Source organism: Drosophila bipectinata, chromosome 2R (assembly GCF_030179905.1).
Source record: "Drosophila bipectinata strain 14024-0381.07 chromosome 2R, DbipHiC1v2, whole genome shotgun sequence".
NCBI lineage: Eukaryota > Metazoa > Arthropoda > Insecta > Diptera > Drosophilidae > Drosophila > Drosophila bipectinata.
The window spans coordinates 24,819,124-24,839,417 of NC_091737.1; the positions used below are offsets into that span (position 1 = coordinate 24,819,124).

At 44.4% G+C, this 20,294-nt stretch overlaps 1 protein-coding gene across 3 annotated transcripts in view; it reads right to left on the reverse strand.

Moving 5' to 3' along the window:
- The window catches only part of Sdc (Syndecan), an 88,348-nt gene that overhangs the window by 12,999 nt on the left and 55,055 nt on the right, over positions 1 to 20,294 (reverse strand). For all 3 annotated transcript variants that reach the window (XM_017231647.3, XM_017231646.3, XM_070279256.1), the window contains exon 3: positions 6,634 to 6,732. In XM_017231647.3, the coding sequence (XP_017087136.2) occupies positions 6,634 to 6,732 (99 nt within the window). The remainder of the gene's footprint in view (positions 1 to 6,633; positions 6,733 to 20,294) is intronic.

Sequence of the window (20,294 nt, forward strand, 5' to 3'; positions counted from 1 at the left end):
AACACCTACAACATCTTAATGCCTGTGTTAAAGTTTTCTGCATTTTAATTGCAGCATCAGAAGGCAAAAGGAGAAGGATTTCCAGTAAAAGGATCTCGGAGCTGCATCAAGCTTAATGTGTGTGCCGATGCCAGGGCGAAGGGAGGACCCCAAGTGGCTGGAGGAAGTCAGGGAAGCGCAGCCCAGGCACACGCACTCCCACACACACCCATTATAAGTTGGAGAGTTTGGGGAGGGAACTTTGGGAAAAGTTGTGAGTCCTAAAGTCCCGGGACTGCTTTTCTTCTGCTCAGCCTGTTACCGTTGCACATCATTAAAATTTTAATGCAACTCATGCAGGTTTTAGCAGCTCCTTTAGCCGAGCGACAATACCGCTGATGGGCGTGGCCCAGGCAGTTCTTGTTCAGTCAATTGTGAAAGCTTAGAAACCGGCAAGAAAAGCCAGCCAAGGCATGCCAGGCTGGGCCCAAATGGAAACGGAAACCCAGAGAGCGCCAGGACCGGAAAATGCCAAGTTTGATCGACTGTGCGATGAGGTGTACGCACCATAATGGCATAAGCTGATGCCTGCGATATTTTCTCAATGAATATTTAGTTAAAGAAACTATAAATAATAAATTTTAAACCAAAACTTGCTATTAAAGTAGACTTTAGGCAAACCCAAACAAGGACCGCTCATTAGTGGCACAAAAGCCCACATGTTGGGCCTCATTTGCATGTCGTTGTTGACATTGTGCCTCATATAATATTATTGTTTTCCCTGATACTGACTATGCAATTAAAATCAAAACAAAGTTTAGGAGGGTGTCATTTAAACGTACCAGAAACCACCACAATCGACACAATGGTTTCCATTTAATCAAGCAAATATTGTGACTCCGATCGACTGAGGTGAATGGGGGGTTATTCAGGGCATTCGGGGCATGTTCAGAGTGCATTTGGAGTAACCGCAGCTACCGTATGCATGCACCGACCTCTTAACCTTGCCACATGCATTGTAAACATGGCAATCAAAATAAATATGCATGAGATGTTGGCCCGATCCTTTCATTTGCACTGCCACCGCATTCCGATTGAGGCAACAAAGCGGATGCCATGATGCAAGGATGCCAGTGTGCCAGAATGCAAGCTGCAGCCACAGATGCTCTCAAATGCAATCATCGCCAACAGCACGTAGCAACAAATGTAATTAACTTGGCAACTGTGCCACGCCCAAAAATAGAAAAAACGAGAAAAAAAAGAATAAGTTAGCCAGTAAGGAAGAAACATGAGAAAAATCCCTGTGCTGAATTATTCATGGCAGTGGCAGTTGCTTGACCCAGGCCCAAGGAGAGCCCAAAGAGGAAACGCAAACGTCAGGACAAGAGGAACTCCTGTCAGGTTCAACAAACTTGCCTCACGTTGCGCCTAAAAGCATGCAACACTCAAGAGTGCGGTTACAAGTCAAATTGCTGGCAGAAAGAGCCGCAACTTCCATTTTTCCCTCGTCCTTGCGCCAACCAAGCCACCCTCCACCAAGGAGTCGCCTGACAAAACGACAAATGGCAGTTAAAGGAGACGCCAAGAAGGATACATCCTTCCTTTTCATGCACAGCAAGAAATCTTGGGGTTTTTATTTAAAAGAGAGGTTTTATCTACTTTGGGTTCTTCTTTAACTATTTAAGTTTAATATCCTAAAGAGAAGTGCTTTCGACAAGTACCGGGTATCATTACACGCCTTACTTCATGAAAAAATATATAAAAGCTTTAATTTCCTTTGATTTTGTCCAAGACTCTGATAAAAGTCAAAAGCTTCTTGGCCTTTTTTAATTCCGAACCGTAAACCACCACAGAATCGCAGAAATTTCAACCAGACATCTGTTTCTTGGCCAGCAGTTCCAGGAAGCATCTATCCATCTCCTGGGCTGTCAGTCCACCGCGTCCCACCTGACCGTTCGTCAGTCTGACAGTCGGTGGGGGTCCAGCGCAGGCTACATATAATTGGAGCGACCCCATCTTTTATTCAGACTGTGTACTCGGAAGGACCCCAAGAGCCGCTCGAGTAATGGTTACCTGGCCGGGATTTGCAATTCAAAATGCTGGCGGTCTTTGAAGAGGACCATCCTCCCTGCTCTCCTGCCCGATGGGTTGCCAGCCGAACTTTGAGGTACTTCGAGTGCAGCTGTGGTGGCTCCCGAAACGATGCACTAATTGAAGCACATCCCGTAACAATAACAATCGAACAGGTACCAGCCAGGGATAGAATATCAGAGCGGGCTGAAGGACTAATATAATTTCAGGATAATCGCCAAAATGTATGCAGCCACATCAAAGATACTGAAAGCTAAACCAATTTTGGGTTCAGAGGGCTCGGTTCTGGGCCTAAATCAAATTATGGCTCACAGTTCTCGAGCATGGAGAACGCCCCATCTCTTTCTATACACCCATCTCGCTCTATCGGCTATCTCTATCACTCCTAATCTGAGTTTAAAGCGAGTGGAATTTTATGGCAGGGCTTGCAGCTACAAATTGTCGTAAAGTTAAGCGAATTTATTGGCATACATAATGCATGTGGCATGTCCTCCGTCCTGAGGCCCCGGTTTTCTGGCCCAGTTCTCCGTTTAGAGTTCTCACTTGGTAATACAATGCGCATACCGTTATACCGTTACGCCGGAGACAAACAGAGAAAACAAAATGGCGACAACGCCCCCATCATCATCATCATCATCGACGCCATCACAGTTGGGGGTCCTGGCCCCCACACTGCCGCCCTTGCTCCGTGTTTTCGCGTCAACTTTGACAATGACTTTTCGCCGGGATTCCAAATGTTATGGCACTCCACCCACCCACTGGCACTGTCTGTGTCTACGCATTTGTATTCGTATGCGACTGGCACAACGTGTTCCTTATTTCGATGCCAGCCAGCATCCTTTGTTGGCCAGCGAGGTGATATACCCTGGAAGTTTGCATTGCTAAGTAAATGGAAACAAATGAAATCCCTTGATTGCACAACCCAGCAAAGCCGGGGATAAACTTCTGCCAGAGCTCTGAGTGACACAAGAATAATGCATTTCAATGATTTTAACAAAATATAACTGAATAAGCAATGGAAGAACTCCCAATTTCGAGATCCAGCTCAAAGGCCGTCTCTGGTGCTTGCTTTTGGGTGTTTAATTCAATAGACATTCAGGCTCGTCTGCGGCAACGTGGCGTATGCGCAATAACCGACGGCAGCTGTCCCACAGCGAGGAGGAGTGTGCTAGATACTCCCATATCCTTTGCAGCCAGTTTCGGGCAAACCGTTTGGCCCCAGTGGCCTCGGATTACCGAGATGTTGGTGTATGTTTGGGCTGGCTTGCTATCCCCAGCTCTGGGACTCATTTGGCCTCTCCAAGGGGAATTATGTTATGTGAAATAATGCACCATCATTTGTACACTTGTATGCTGTTGGCCAAAAGCAGAACGACATTGAGTAATGAATGCAGGGCACACGAGGATGTAGCATCCTTCTCATCCTTTGGCATTAAAAAGTCAGATTTTTCTGCATTTGCCAGCAAGACGACTTGTATGGGAAACGGATGCCCATTGCCATAAACTCATTTGCGAGAGCTGGTTGCCACACACATACAATCTCAATAAATTTCAATGTCTATCGGTTAAGAACCCCCATTTTCTAACAGTTGACAGCCAAGTGTGTGTGAGTGTGTTGGTGTTAGTGGGTGGGCACAGTATGCATTATGTATTATGTGAGCTGTCACCAATAAATTCCCATGTAAGCAACTGATATTGACAGCTTGAGTACGACACAGCGTTGGAAATTATATGCACGTACTTAAGCGCAGGCACAACCGCCCACATAGCCGACACATGGTGTGGTATGGGCTATATGGATGTGGAGGAAACGGGACACTGACTGAGTGCAGGCAGGCACCAGGATACGGGATAATGGGATCCTGGACAGGCAGCATATTTCGCACTACCTAACCACATCATCAATGCCTTGGGCTGAGAGGCAGGAAGGACGCGGAAGGGAGGTGCTAGTTGGAACCTGTTTACACAACACATTCTGTAGCATACTTTTTCGGGCTCTCTCCTCGGCATGTCAATCGATGTTAATTTATTGTCAATACGCATTTCCGCCTCTCTCTCTCTCTCTCTATGCGACACGAATACCAATATGGGGGGATTACCCCAGATTGTGTAAGACTGTGTGTGTGTGTGTGTTATGCAAAAAGGCTTTTCCTTTCGGCCATCCACAAAAACACGTGCGCCATGTGCACGTTATTAATCAACAAGGACCTAGGACAAGCTCGCTTGCCTCCTCACTTGCCGGCTTTGTCCATTTTGGGGAAATGCAACGAATCCTTCGGGTATGTGTGTGTGTGCACTGAGAGAAAAACCTCTGGACTGTGTGTGCTCAGTGGACTGCGTGTTCTGCAAACGGCTTATTACACACGAGGCAAACAAACCGACCCTGCAACAAGCCAACGACATCATATGCACATGCTTGCATACGTGTTCCTTGGATGTGCCCACAAAAGTTCATTATCTTGTTGACACGTCCCCGAATGGCAAATGGAAAAATGTACAAATACCTATAACTACACACAGCTTGAAACAAGCCCAATCCATTGTGGATGGATGGCCAGCCATTAATCACGAGCACGCAGCGATGATTAACTCCGGAGTCAAGGCAGAGTGACATATTAGAACTGTGACTGAATAATCTGCGAATTTATCATAATTCATAAGATGCTGAAACAAAGACGGAACAGGAATCATTAATAACGAAATAATGAATCCCCAAGGAGCGATGACTCAACAACAGCGCGGCGGAAAGATGAAACCATGAGAATCCATCCAAGCCACTGGCCTAATCACTTTAAAGAGCCAGCTGTAGTTGGCCCAAAAGATCAACAGAGCGCATAATAAATTGCATTTAGTGTCCTTTCCTTTTGCTTTTTTTCCCAAAAAGGACGAGGAGGAGCAGGAGGGATGGTATAAAAGAACATCCAGCACATGGGAGACGTTTTTACGTTTGTCAGTTGCATAAAACATAAAAATGCCAACACATTCGGACGAGGACGGACGTGGACCATGATGGCAGCACATGCCAGGAGCAGGCAGGATCAGGCAGTCGGCAGCAGGACCACCGCAGCGGAAATGGTGCAAAAAGCGGAACGGAACGGGGGGATGGGGTCTGGGAGGGAAATTAGAAAATGCCACAGTGAAGAGGAGAGATGGAGGAGGAGATGACAGACAGCCTTTTAAAAAATAAAACCACTAAGGACATTAGGGTTCAGCTACTCAAATATGAGATACCCATTACTTGGCCTAAAATAGGACTTTACTAACTAAATAAGAGATATATCTTTTAAATGTGTTATTTTAAACTTCAGTACTAGGAAATACTTAGGTCCTTCCATCACACCCTTGGAAACCCTTCTTCTACAGGGTATGAAAAATGAAATCCGCTTGAAGGGATTTTATTTACTTATTTTTCCACCGAGCTGACTGAAATCCCGGCTAAATGTCCGACTCGGGGCCAGCCTTTTCCATGGAAAATTAATGCCTAAGTCAATAGCTTTTGTGCTCTTGTGTTGATCTAGTCACAGTGACTCAATAAAGTATGCAACGTGCCCCGCATGTCAGAGCTCGCTGATTGAATTTCGCGAAAGTTCCTCTCAAAATTTTCTATTTATGTTACGAACCTACTTCCTTTTTTTGGGAAAATGTTTAATTAAATTGAAACTGGAATAGGAAAGAAATTGGAAACCAAAACGAGTCAAGGAAAGTCGGCGAAAAAGCCAAAGAATTTAATTAAACTTTTTTCTATTTTTACTTATATTCGTCCTACAATTTTTTCTGAGAGCCGCAGCAATGTCAGGCCACGCATTTTAATTAGTTTTTTTTTTTTAGCTCTGTGTGTGTGTGTGGAGGGTACTAGGACTCGCACATGTGTGTGTGTGTGTATCCTGAAAGGGAATCAAAAGTGTGTGCCTTTAACAATTGACGCGTTCTGGGCGGAACAAGCGCTGCGCTGTCAGAAAACTTTCAAACAAATGTCGCTCACATGCCAAATGCATACGCAGACAGGCAGTACACCCCACACACTCAGTTTACACACACAGCCCACACACCCCCTTTTTTATTCACACTCGTAGCACAAAAAAGGTGTTGAACATTAACATTTCATGCGCATAAACAAATGAGTTTTTGCCAACGTCAAGTTTTGATTACGTAACCAGCTTTTGGCCCAAACTTTTGCATACATGGTTGCCAATCCATTTTTTTTTTTCCATTTTTCCTGCACGGCAGGACCTTTTTTCACAGTTCTGGTTTGGATGAATAAAATAAATGCATATTCGGATGTGGGCCATAAAAAATATGCTGACTATGCCCTAAATGCGATTTTGATTGATTAACATTGCACTCCACATGGCCACTATTGAAATCGATATTGGGCGATAAAATGATTACTAAAATTCTGAACAAAAACTCATTGCATAAGTCATCCGATGTGTAAAGTTTTCTGCTGAAATGCAAAATAGGAAGCCACTTTTATGATCTCAACTTATGCGGAAACTTTTCTATGGCCTTGTTCGGAAGGAAACGCAATTATTAAATTAACATTTAATATGAAGAGCAACTCACCCCGCCGCGTCCACCAGATCCTTCGATGCTGTCATCGTCGATATAGATGGGAGAATCTCGTGACGATGAGGGCGCTGCCGCCGATGGTTTCACGGATTTCTGAAAAAATAAAAGGAATTTCCAAATAAAATGAGTTTTTTTTTTCCAAACCATATATAATATTAGAAGGATGTGCGTGAGTCTGTGTGTGTTGGAGGAGTTGGAGGTCGTGGAAACTTTTTTAATTTTCGCCAGGACATCATCAACTTTTTCGCCTTTTGTTGAAATGCAAATATTTTCATTTCATTAATTAGAGAGGACAGCGGAAAGTTGAAAAAGTTGGAGTCACTGTGCCATGAGTTCCACAGAGAAAAAAAAATTGGGAGAAAAATGATACCGCAGAGGAGGGGTAAGAGGGGGGTGGGGATAAATTTATATTGCCATTTGTGATCCGGGAGACCGCAACGATTCGCGAACATGCTACGTGGAACAATTAATTAATAACAATGCTTAAAGTATATGCCATCCACCCGAACCAGTTAAATGCATTTTTAATGATGCACGGGGAAAATCAATGAGAAATGCAAATTGTGTGTGTGTGGCAAGAGCCTTGTTGCCTCCCCCTACCCCCATGTCTCCTTTACGAGCCACAAAGTATTCCAGGGGATAGCCATGGAAAAGCCCGGAAAACCCCGGAAAAAGTCGCCCAACAGTTGAGGCTTTTTTCGGCCCAGTCGGATATTGCATAATTAATGGAGCTCCATTCACATCCACTCTGATGGCCATCCTAGCGGAGTCCTAGGAGCTGCTGCTGTCCGCATTTTATGGCCAAACATAAAAACCAGGAGACCAGGGTGGGACTTGACCAAGTCCCGTGTTGCCTCATTAAGTCAGGGGGGAAAATCGGTGCGACTTTTTTTTATACTTTGCTTAAATGCGAATTGATGAAGACTTTACGAGGGCAACCGAAAAAAGTGGTATTCTCGCAACACACATTTCAGGTCATTAGGGTAGAGGTAAGCTTACAATTATTATCAACCCATACTAGATGATTCATTTTTTAAAGAACCCTATATAGTTTAAAATATTCCCTCTCAGCTAAAAACTTTGGCACAACATTTTCGTTTTTCCTGCTCTCTATTTTCGTGGCCAAAAACTATAAACCGAGTTAAGTTATCTTTGTTCGGGGCATGGCATGGCAGATTAGCAACAAAACCTGAATGCGCCAACTTGGCGACTCAAACTTGTCAAGAGGAGGGTTGGGTTGGTTTTTGCCTTCAGCTGCCTTCAGCCTGATGGCATTAAGTTTTTGGCGGGATGTCAAGCCAGAATGATGGTGAGCTGCGGCTGCAACTCTAAACAATTTAACTGCCTTTAGTCTTCAGAACTCAAACCTGGCGGTGAGGTAACTTTACACCTCCATATGCAGGTGTGAATAACCGCTGGAGAGATAAGCCTGAAAGTTTTCATGCCAAAAGGGCAACAATTTTTCTTGTCTTGGTTGTAGCTCTGCCTTTTTTAATTGAAAATTTTACTCCTTTTCCACAAGGGAACAAAGTTTTCATCTTTGCGGGAAAACATTTACGGACATGTTATTGCTTTATGCCTGAAACGATTTTCCGGCTGGAAAACGTGCAAAATATTCTATGGGGAAATGTTCTTCCGACTACAGCTACAGCTAGAGCTAGAGCTTTTATATTATTTTATCTCTGGGTCGGCTTCTATCTCTCTGGCATACATAGTATACTCGTATTTTTTGTATTTTTGCCTGCCATGCTTGGTTTATTCCATATTTTAAAATGGCAACAATTTTCCGGCAAAAAACAGGTTAAATTGAATTGCATTGGCCAATCCTCGCACCTCTTTCGGCCGGCCCCAGTGACAAATTGTGGCATTCAAAATAGTTTTGTGCCTTTTTTGGGAAAATGACAACAAAAACGCCGAGCCCTCAGCCCCAGCAGGCCAAGCCCCGGCTATAAATCAATAGATATATATATTGACAGTTGGGCGATGTGCTTCTGCGTTTTTGATCGCCTGAATGCCCGCTGTTATCAGAGCTGAAAAAAAGGCTGAAACCATTTTGTTTTTATGACAAAGAATATATATATATATGGATATTCTTTGGGGGCTTTCATTTGTCAATATTTATGGCTGGCAAATATTTGTTGAACTGGGAAATCTATAAAATGCGCCCATAAATATTTCAATATTATTGGATGTGGCAATTGTAAATTTGCGTAGCACTTAATACCATAATGTTCAGCGAAAAAACCATTCACTGATTTAACAAGTCCGATCCGCATCCCTGTCCGCATCACAATAAAATAACCATTCGCAGCCCGTTGATCTGGACATAAATGAATGGAATATTTAATGCGGAGATACTTTCTACTCTGATTCAATTGTGGCCAGCTCGTTTAATGTGTCAATTGCATTATTCGCTAAAACTCTCTGCTCCGACAGTTGCAGGACGCAAAAAGCAGTCGGATGGCTGGCTGGGAAGTGGAATCCGGGCCAGAGGTCCTGACAGCCAATGACAGAAGCTAAAGTGCGCAACGATGCGGCGGGCCAAGTAGAACTGACAGTTCTGAGGGCTTCACTCCAACGAAGACAGACAGCAGCCGGCTTGGCTTGGCTTCCCATGCCCCAAAAAGTAGGCAATACAATTCGATCAATGCCAGTATCAAGTATACGCCCTGTAGTCTGTATCTGCGCAGCGCCCGCACAACAAATCGTCGAAAGGCAGGTCAGCAGCAAAAACAGGAGTGCCAAAGGTTCCAAGGATCCAGAACCCACCCACATACGAGGCATATTCAACTTGTCTGCGCCGTCATTATGTTGATGACAAGGCAGCTTTTTCTTTCCTTTGTTCCCTTTGGAAGGTTCCATCTTGCTCTTAGCCTGGGTTCTGGGTTGTGCCAGCAGGCCAACTTTTGGTGAGAGACCTTTGGAGGGGCCTAAATCAAGACAAACCAAACCAAAGGCGACCCAACCAATGCCAAGTCAATGACAGGCGGGACCATTTGCTTTGATTGCCCTTTGCAGGTGAAAGGGCATAGTGGGAAATAAAAGCAAAATAGGTTCTATAAAATATAAATAATAAATACTTTCAAGATCTTTATTTTAAGATAAAACATTCCATAGCACTAAGCCTCATAAGATTATCTTTGCTTATAATATCTTAGTGATTGTCCTCCGAAAGGGTATTAAGCTGTTGAGCAAGCCTATTAGAATTTCCTGGCCCTTTTCGGACCCGAACTGAATGATAAATAAACAATATGCGTTGACGCTTAGGTGAATTGAACATTTTCATTTGGTTTCCCGGCCACCAAGCTCCGGCTCTTTGCCCATTAAGGTGTCAAGAAGGTAAATATGAGAGCCCTGGCCCAGAAGCACAAATAAAACCAAATCAAAACTTATTATGCCAAACATACACACATGTGTACAGATCTAAGCCCATGTGGCGAGGCTGCGAGATTGTATTTTATTGTAAGACGCGTGGGTGTGACTGGGTGTGTGTCCGGATGTGCGTATCTTTTGGGAGAACTTTTATGTTTATAGTAGTCGTAAAAAAAGGAAACTTGACTTTTCGCATTTGTTGCTGCCTAAACCTAATTGAACAGAAAAATTATTGCCCTTCCTTGGGGGGAAATAACAAATATTCGGACTGGGCCTAAAATAGCTACAAAAACACAGCCAGAAATAGGACTGCCAGGCCGAAACTTTGGCATTAAATTTTCATTCTGACCTGGCCGAGAAATATTTAAATTATGCACCGCACGAATTTGTTAAACATGCAAATAACAAAATGCTCAACAGTGCAATTAGTCCGACAGCCCGACAGCCTGGCAGCCCGGCAGCTGGGGAGTTTGTGGACAGGCTGACAGCCAGAATATTTCCCAGAAATATCTCAGTTCGAGACGCATTCAAATGTAAATAAAAGGCTAAAAGGTACAGCCATATCTCTCGAGTATGGCTGTGAGTTTGCCAAGCGACTTGACACAAAGCCAATGGCGGAAATTGCAAACCCCACTCACACAAGGCCCAGAAATCCTGCTCTGGTTCCGAAATCACACTCACAAGGACACTGAGGGATCCTGTCAGACACTCGGGCAAAACTGTGCCATCAGACGGAAAAAATCACACACATACCCCGAAATCGTTATAACACTGACCTACAGAGACCTACAGACCTGGAGTGCTCCAAAGAAATATGAATACTTTACACGCCACCGGAATGCCACAATTCGCGATTTTATTTTATTTTTTTTCTGGTTTTTTTATTTTTTGAACAATAACAAGTATACGCACCGTTCTTCCCGCCCCTGGGGTGTCCTTAGAGCAACAAGAACACGAGGAGCTTAGAACTGTATACGATTGTCACCGTGGAAGGGTGTTTTGGGCAGCAGAGAGACGTAGATATTGAGGAGGAGGAGCGCGCCAGGACGCCCGCTCGATCCAACAAGCCAACCGAACACTTCACCAGAATGTTTTAAACTGACACCAAAACAAGGTCCTGCTATCTCCTGGCTGGCAAGTGTTGTGATAAAGGCCTCTCACACACACCAATGCCGAAACACAGAAAGGTGGAAGGACTTGTGGTCCAGAGCATTGGATGTTGGGTTTTTGGGAGGCTGTCGAGGGTTATTGCGCATGTTCAGCTTTTCAGAGAGAAGCACAAAGCTAGGACACGAAGCTTGAAGGATATTTTATAGGAAAATGATTCTTAAAAGTCCTGTTAAAGCTTATTATTCAGGACTAGTAAGTTTATGATAGAAGAAAAGCTTGCAAAGTTTTAATTTAAAGCTAAATATTACCTAAGCTTAAAACTGTCAAAAATAATCATGTCGGAACTTCTACAAAAGCTTAAGAGTAAGGTTAAGATAAAGGACACTCAACTTTTAAAAGGGAGCTTTTTCAACAACTCACCAACAAACTTGGACTGCATAACAGAACCCTGAAACCCTTAAAAAGCTCCCATAGATGTCGCCTTTTGGTAGTTCGAATTGGTGAACAAAAATGATGGCAAGCAATTACCGAGGCATTCTACCAAAACTAACTAACGAGTCTGCAACTTGACAAGAAATAAGCGACTAAGCCTGGAGTGGAGTGAACCAGGAGAGAGTGACTTTAAAAATGAAGAAAAATTAACATGGATAAGGCAGTAGAAGGAGGACCAGGAGGAGCAGGACTCGCAGCAGGGGCAATAGCAAAGTTATCCTAGACTCATTTCCGTTGATTCAGGCGCTGTGGCACCAAGCGCATAATGAATTACAAGTGTCCATCTTCATAAAACCAGCCAGCAACCAGCAACCGGCAGCCAGCAGCGGAAGGTGCTGTCAAAAAGGACAAGCCCAGGACGATCTAGCCCCCTGGTCTCTGGCCCACTTGGCTCTTCTTATTAGTTTCGTTTAATTTGGCCATAAATTACGCTTTTTTTGGTTGTCTGTTGGCTGTTCTACCATCTTCCTTTCTTTCTGGTCACCTCCCTAATACTTTTTAATGATTCTGCGAACGAATTTTATGTCCTAGGACATGGTGCGTTTTGAATTTCGAAAAACTTTGTCGCCAGCATTGGCAATATATCATTTATGAGTGTCCTGGCGGAGGCGTCAGACCGTAAAGTGCATTAAGGATGAAAAAAGGGCAGTTGGAGCTAACCTGAAATTAAAGCCAATTAAATGGCCAACCCGGGAAGACAAAGCAAATCAAGCTGACCACAAAAGGCACCTTCGGAGGAGCTTAGCAGCCACCTGTCTAGAGGACTTGAAGGCCATTCTAATTAGAATCCCGCAGCCACGCAGGACCCTTCAAAAGGCGTTGAAATGAACAGGGAACTGGGACCCGAGAACCGAGGAAAGGACCAACATAATTTGTTGCTTGACAAATTCGTTAGCTCTTAGTCGGGATGGCCTACTATGAGAGCTAAGTGGACAGCGGAGAACTGGCTGAAAATGAAGAGTAATAAAAATAAATTACTCTGCCTAATTACGCCAAGAAAAACCCAAGACAGACGAATGCAAAACAGGCACGCGTGTGCCAAAAAAAAGACTTCCAGGGAGAGTCCTTCAACTCCCAACTCCGAGACTCCAAGGATATATGGCCGCAGTGCACTTGACTGGAGCTGCCAACTGTCTGGACGTCATAAATCAATTTTAATTGCTCTGGAAATGTGCAAAGTGGGAAATATTTAACAAACAAAATAGGAAGAGTGTCCTGCCAGCAAACCGCAGACGGGCCACACACACAGGAGCCACTCGGCCGGTTAACTCGCTCACAGCCGATGATGAGTCAATGACAAACAGGCCAAAATTAATGAGTCCCCGAAAATTCAATTGCCGCACTTCGATTGGGCCCCTCCACACACCTCTCGGTGGCCCCTCGGTCTCATGTCAGCTTAAATTCAATCAACGCGACTTTTCATAAATTATGCAACTGACAATGATTCGGTAAGAGAGTCTGGATGGTCGGCAAAACTAATTTGTAAATGGCAGTGGGTATGCGGTTTAGACAGAAATCCATAAATTTTTCAACAGCCTGATATATGGACTATGGAGGATATAATTTAGGCTAAAGTAGTGTTGCATGGGTAGCTCTATATAGTAACTTTAATAATTTAATCAATACTTCGTTTATTTTAATCATGTCTGTCTGTGGGTCTCTTTTTTCTCAATAAATGAACGTTAATTTGACGAGAATAAAAATCAATCGGAGTGTCGTATTACAGCAAATTACTGCTTCAGTCCTTGGGTCAAAGGTCGCCTGACTGTTATTACACATTTCATTATTTGCTCGACTTTTAATTGGCCCTGTGTTGTGATAACAACAATAACAATAACTGAGAGAGGTGGCACACATAGTGGCAACAAAAATCCAATTAAAATATAATAACTTATTTAATTAAATTTATGTGGCATATCAAAGATAAATTACAGAAAGTGCCCAGAGAATGCAATATGTATGATTATGCATCGAAATGAGTTTTAATTGATATTATTATCTCGCCAACCCCCTCCCCTTTTCTGCGAAATTTTCAGTCAACACTGGAGTTGGCCATAAATTAGAGACAAAAATTTTCGTGGCGAGTTGAGTGAAAATTTTCGGGAGAATTTCCAACCGCATTGCGTTGGAAAACATATAATTTTACCGGAAAATATGCGCAAAATTTGTACACGGCCACCCACATGCCTGGCTGGCTGGCTCACTGGCTGGCTTGTGTTCTTGGTAACATTTCGTGCCTGTTTTGGCCATTTAACGGATTCTAAATAAAACGAACCCCCACCAGCCAGCCAGCCAGGCCAGGCCAGGCAAAGAATGCAGTTTTTAATTAAGTTAAGCGCTGGCGTTCAATTCGGCTTCAGTTCATTATGCGTGTGGATGTTCCAGTGCCTGTGCGTGTATGTGTGCTTATGAGAGTGTATTGGTGTAGACTGGAGCCACGCCCACGGCGGATAACATGCGTCCTGCTTATTAGTGGATGCAATGGCGCTCTATTCACGTCCGCGTGCCGCTTCTAATGCGAATTTATGACCCACAAGGCCCTGCGGATTTTGTGGCCAAGGGGCGGGATGGTCCTGGCCCTGGTCCTGCCCCGCAGGATGGACAGAGGGGCTAACGCAGGGGCAGGACATTCACCGGTTTCACACGTAGACACTAATCAGCGATTATGCACGCCCTGCTTTTGGCCAGCTTGGCGGTGGCCGAAACCCAAACAAGCTAAAAAATATATGAAAGCCGAGAAGGAGGAAACTTTAAACAAGTTTTGGAACTGGGACGCTGCCACACATCGTACGGCCTTAAAGTTGAACCTCAATGACAGCAACTCTCAGCTTTAAACCTCCTCGGTAATCGATGGGACAAGTTCAGAGAGGCTGGCAGGATAATCATAACTTGCTTTTTATTTGGGTCCTAATATCCTCCGACCCTCACACACTCACTTAAAGTATTCCAAGGATATTCGCAACTCCAAGCCACAAAAAAAAAAACAGAAAAACATGTGCTCAACCCATTTTGTTGTGGCCCTTGACGCATAAATTTCCGAAAACGATTATGGAAGACTAGTCTCAGCAGAAGGGGGGGCATACAGTGCGTATACGTATTTTGGATGAGGCTTAGGAATACATAATGTGACTGCTAAGTCCCTTGGGTATTTACGCTTTTGTTGTCGGCAAAACTTTCAAGGATTACCTGCGGGGGAAGGGCGAAGAAAGAGGGCCACAGGGCCGAAGGTTATTCAGGGTTAGTTAGCCAGTTTGTCGAGTCTTTAGCAAAAATAATATTTGTCCCACAACAAGAGTGCATTTAATTAAGAATGAGATGCACTTGTCCTGGCAGGGTTCTATCCGAAAATAGAGAGAGATGCTTGTCTCATTATTTAACAAACTGATTAAATTAGAAGGGAAAGGCACTAGAGAGAGAGGCACTAGAAATATTTTCATGGAAATGGAAATGGAAATTTCACAATGCAGAGCAAGGACATGGCTACATTTGTTGGATTCTGGCAGAAAGACGAAGCTGTTTTAATGAGTTGGCAATTAGCATATCACGCACACACAGCCACTTGCACCAACACACTAAAATAAACACACACACACTCGCCCAGACTGCGATGCACATGTTTCGAACACAAATATTTTGGTTTAATTGTTTGTAGCTCTTCTCCTGCCAACTGGCATTCAAGTTTAGACTTTCTAAAGGTTTCTATTATTTCTAGTCATTTCTAGTTTATTTATTATCCTTTAGTTTTAAAATTAATTTTGTAATTTTTTCCGTGTGTCTATGAAAACCAAAGCTACAAATGCAGCCAAGCACCAACTTTTGCTCTTCTCAAGTAGGCCCAAGTACGGGGGCGTGGGGTCTGAGTTTTCTGAAAGTATGCCTCGTGTGTGCAGTTTTATTTTGAAGCGTCTTAACCTCAAAACTTTTACACTTGTAAGCACCATCTCTTCCTCCCCGTAACCCCAACCTGAACCAAAAACTTAACTCAAAAACTCAGAGCCCACCACCATGTTGGTGTAAACGTTTTATGCAAAGATTTTCTTGTTATTGTTTACAGCCAGGACGAGAAAGGAAGTGTGAGTCTGGTGCACTCGACATGCTTAAGAACTTTCCTGAAAATACAGCCAACTAGCCCTGCTCCCCAGATATTTATTAGTAAACTTTCCACTTGTTCCAGCTTGTCACTTTAAGCCAGAGGTCGGCACGGCCCTATCTCGGGGGCATAGGAAATTTCTCTGCCCGAGCTCTGCCACACACACACAGTATAAATGTGTGAAACGTCATGCTCACAGCCTACTTTCTGCTATTCGTTACTAACACTAATGCGGTAAAATCATATCAATGTATTGGGGTGCCGACCACTGCTTTAAGCCAAAAGTTGAAGCCTTTCAAGCCAAAAATAAACCAAAGGTCACTACAGAAAGAAAAGCTCCTGATTAATATCCCCGGACTTGGCCACGTTTATTTGGTTAGCTCGTCTCGCTTCGATGCCTCCAGTCCAAGACCAAGACCAAGTCCAGGCCCACTCCCAATACCAATCCCAATGTTTCTATTTTGATTATCTCGAGTGTCAATTTGAGTTTAACTAATTAATAGCCCGGCAATGTCAAAGTCAGGTGTGTGTGTGTGGCGAGTCGGTTTCTGGCTCACTGTCAGGAGCTGTGTGTGTGTGTGAAGCCGCAAGTAGATACAGCCATGGGAGAGGGCCACATATCACCGGCTGGGTGGTGGTGCGGTGGGGGAATGGATAACATTTTAATTAGAGCGCGCCAAGTCGACAATGAACACCTTAAGCGTAGGCGGCAGAGCCTCGTACATGCCCGACAATTACGCGAACTTGTGATCAAGTTACTCGACTTCAAAGGCTAAGCCGTCTAGGAGGTGATATTTCCCGCATAAACCCCGCCAAGAGCCCCCAGGCCTCTGTCTTCCAAATTAAACAACTTGGAATTTAATTAAAACTTTAAACTAAACAAGCCATGGCAGTGTCAAGGCTGTGCAAATTATGATGCTCTCTAAATAAACTCGAGACTCGGGAAAATAATATTGAAGACACGTGGCTTGAGGGATTCCTTCAATGGATTTGATGGTCCTGCCTTTGCTTTGCTTACTTTTCCCTTTCTTTCCGGCAACCAACCATCACTTACGATTCTTCACGGCTCTTGGGCTATTCTCTCTCGGTCTCCTCGCCATTTATCGCATCATCAAACATTTTGATGTTGATTTATGGAAAATATATTTCTCAGCTCCGAGCCAACAATAACAGTCCTGGCTCTGGAGTGTCCTTCGTCTGAGGAGTGGGTGTCGGGCGGAAAATGAGGTAACGCTGAACACAAACAGACCCGAATAAACAGAAAGCAAGGCCCCAGATGCTGAATACCCAACACAACGATTGTTGGTCCACTTCTGTCTCTCAGTCTGTGTCTGTCATTTTCGTTGAAGTTTTGGGAATTGGGCCAGAGATTTGACTCACCACCACCACCACTGAAAGAAGAGAAATAAAGAAATCATCATTCGGTTCAATACTCTAGTTTATATTACAAAAGTTCCATCGTCCTCCCGCTCTGTAGGTTTCTTCTTTTATTTTTCTGATAATTTATTTTCATTGCGTTCGCTTGACTTTCCTTCAGGGATCTCTGTCTCCGTCGGAGGACAGACGCAGATGTATATCCATTTGAAATTTGATTTTTATTTGACATGTTGACAAGGCTTTCCTTTGGCCGGGCCAATCGGGAGAATCGGCCAATACTCCGATTCCGATCTCTTATGTTTATTTTTTAGCCAGAAACTTTCCTCATTAAGCGGCGAAAGTTTGCGGCAGGCGGGCGAGTTCATCATATGAAAACTAATTAATATGTCGAGCATTAAGCTGAGCAGGAGCAGGAGCAGGTACAGAAACAGGAAACGGAAGTGGGTTCTCTTTTTTGTGTGGCAGGTACACACACACTCCCATATGCGGATTGGAGCTTAACGCTTGCTTGCATTACAAAATATTTCTGCATTAATTATGCGAAAAGTTTATGCTGCCCAGTTTTATGCTTTATTTGTGCTTCCCCCCACATTTACGAGTGGGTGGCTGGGTGGTGGGTGGCTGGGTGGCGCGTCCTTTGCTGCTGGCTTAGCGCTCATAATCCTCGCTGCGAAAACAGCGGCGTGTGTATTTGAGCCTTATTGGATTTCATTAATTAAAATATGTTTTTGTTTATCGACGCGTCGATGCGTACATGTCTAGGCGCGTGGGTGCCTAGGTACGAGGACACAGACACACATGTCACACACTCGAGTGCCAACAAACATACACATACATAACAATTAATTAAATATCAAGTGTAAATTTACGCCCCAGCGATAAACAACAAACTTAATACTTAATGAGTGGCCCTCTTCAGAGCCAAGTCGTCCGGTCCTTGCCCCCACAAAATGTCCATTTATCACAATCAATACGGTGGACTCTACGGCGGATCCTTGGAGCTCTTCCCGCGGTGCCCCCTCTACAACTGCACATACATCACTGGCTGCTTCTCCCTGTCGGTTTCCCGTTTGAGTTTTCCGTGCTTACACGGATCATTGAGCAACGCGGATGCGGAAAACGCGCACAAGAGTTCCAGTTCTGCTTCACACACACTCGCTCGCTCTCTCCTTGTGGCTTGGTTTCCCAAGGATACGAGGTTGGAGCTTGGGGCGGGACTTCTGATAGGTTTCTCTGCTGGTCATAATCAAGTTACCACTGCTATATATCGGGGACTATCGAGAGGTTCTGAGTGCATTCATTGAGCTAGTCCAGTCCTGGGAGTATGATCCTAGTTCGGGCTTTAAGGAATATGTATTTTAGGCATTTAAATCCCAGCCAGCCCGCTGGCCCTGTCAGAGGTCAACATTTTAGTCCTGGCAGCACAACTTTAAGATATTCCCTCTTGAATGTGTACTTCCACTTTCACAATCCCCTGCCACTGGCCGCCCCTCCACCGCCGTCTACTTATGCAAAAGTTTTCGCTGTCGGTTCTCATAAGCCTTCTCGCCTGTCTGAGCAGGCCAACAAAGCTGAAAATTTCATTAAAAATGGCTTTCGCCAGGAGGAGCTGGAACAAAAAGCGAAGTGGCCCTGCCGGCGGTGGGCGGGGCTTAAATTGGCCAACGATTTGGCCACAAACATGACAGGGACATAAATTACCAACTAACCAGTGCTAACCATGTGTCAGTCAGATGGAATTCAATTAAAAGTGCTAACAAAGCACGAAAACGAGAATCTCCAGAGGAGCGTGGTGGCAGACCGGGCTCTGAATTACACGTGTAATCAAACGGGAATGGCCCAAAGTCACAGCCGGATCAGGGTCGGCATAAATAAACAGCTTTGCTTTGGTGCTGCCAACTGATAGAATGCGGCCGACACAAGCTGCCCTCGAGGCAGGGCCACCACATCGCCCATACGCCCCGTTGTCCTTGCAACTGCAATTGTCTAAATGGCAGCCAGGGCTCGATGCGTTTCTGTTTACCTTTTCCGAAGTGAAAGGACCCCAACATTGAATATTGATCCAAATTAGACCCAGACTGATGTAATCCTTGTGACGAAAGCTGTCGCTTTTCAGCCATTTTCTGCGAGAGATGGGCTGACAAATATTTTTCATTCACCTGCGCAACAAAAGACACCAGAGCCGAGGCCCGTGAAAGGGAAGCCGGCCCCTTCAAGCACCACGTATCCTTTAAAGGATGAGGGTGCCTGCCGCTGCTGTATTTTCAGCTGTTGGCTGCAGGCGTACGGTGCGTATGAGCGATGCAATGAATGAAATTGATTGCAAGCGGGCTGGGCGGCAACCTGAGTGCCAAAGCTGGCCATGACAAGCTGCTGGCTGCCTGCCATCCCAGCTACCAGAAATGTTTTTCGCTCTCTACACTTGAAACTCACATTTTCTAGTTTAAGAAGAGGTTAAAGCTGTTAGGCTTTAGTTTTTAATGAAAAGAAGGCTTTAAGCTTTTAAAAATGAATATAATTTCATAAATTTTAATTTAAAGAGCCACTAAATTTCTCCCAGTGCACACAAGGCAATCGGACCCCGGCCCGAGGGATGTGTGTGCTTAAAACTCGCTGAAGTTGCCTGGAAAGTATGCCAGGACATTTGTTTGGATAAAACACAGCGACATCGCGGTGTCAACAGATGAAATGCAAAGATCCAGTAGCCGGGATAGAAGAGCCGCGTGTCAGCTGACACCTGCCTCAAGTTGTTTCGCAACTTGTCAATAAAGTTGCTATCGTGGCAGTTGGAAAATTGCAACTAATTGACATGGAAATGCAGGCGAGAAGCACATCATCGCATGGCGATGATAATGTTCTGCTCGCTGTCGTGGGCGGAGGATGTGCTCGGTTGCTCAAAGTGCTCGGTTGTCGATGCTTTTCAAGCAGCATCCACTATAGTGTTTGCATATATTTTTAAAACATATATACACATATATTTACTTTGCATTTCCTGCAGCATCCATCGCACTAATGTAAGCGCTCATCTGTGCTCCAGAATGGTTGTCCTTCTGGTTCTGGTTGTAGCTCTCGTCCTGGTTATGCCAGGATATCGGTGCAAAAAGGGAAAAACTGCTACAAAATATGCAAATAAAATACAAACTGTCATTCCCTCGTTTCGCAACCGAGGAAGGAGCAACAGGATCGAGGCAAAATGTCTACCAGTCAGCCTTCC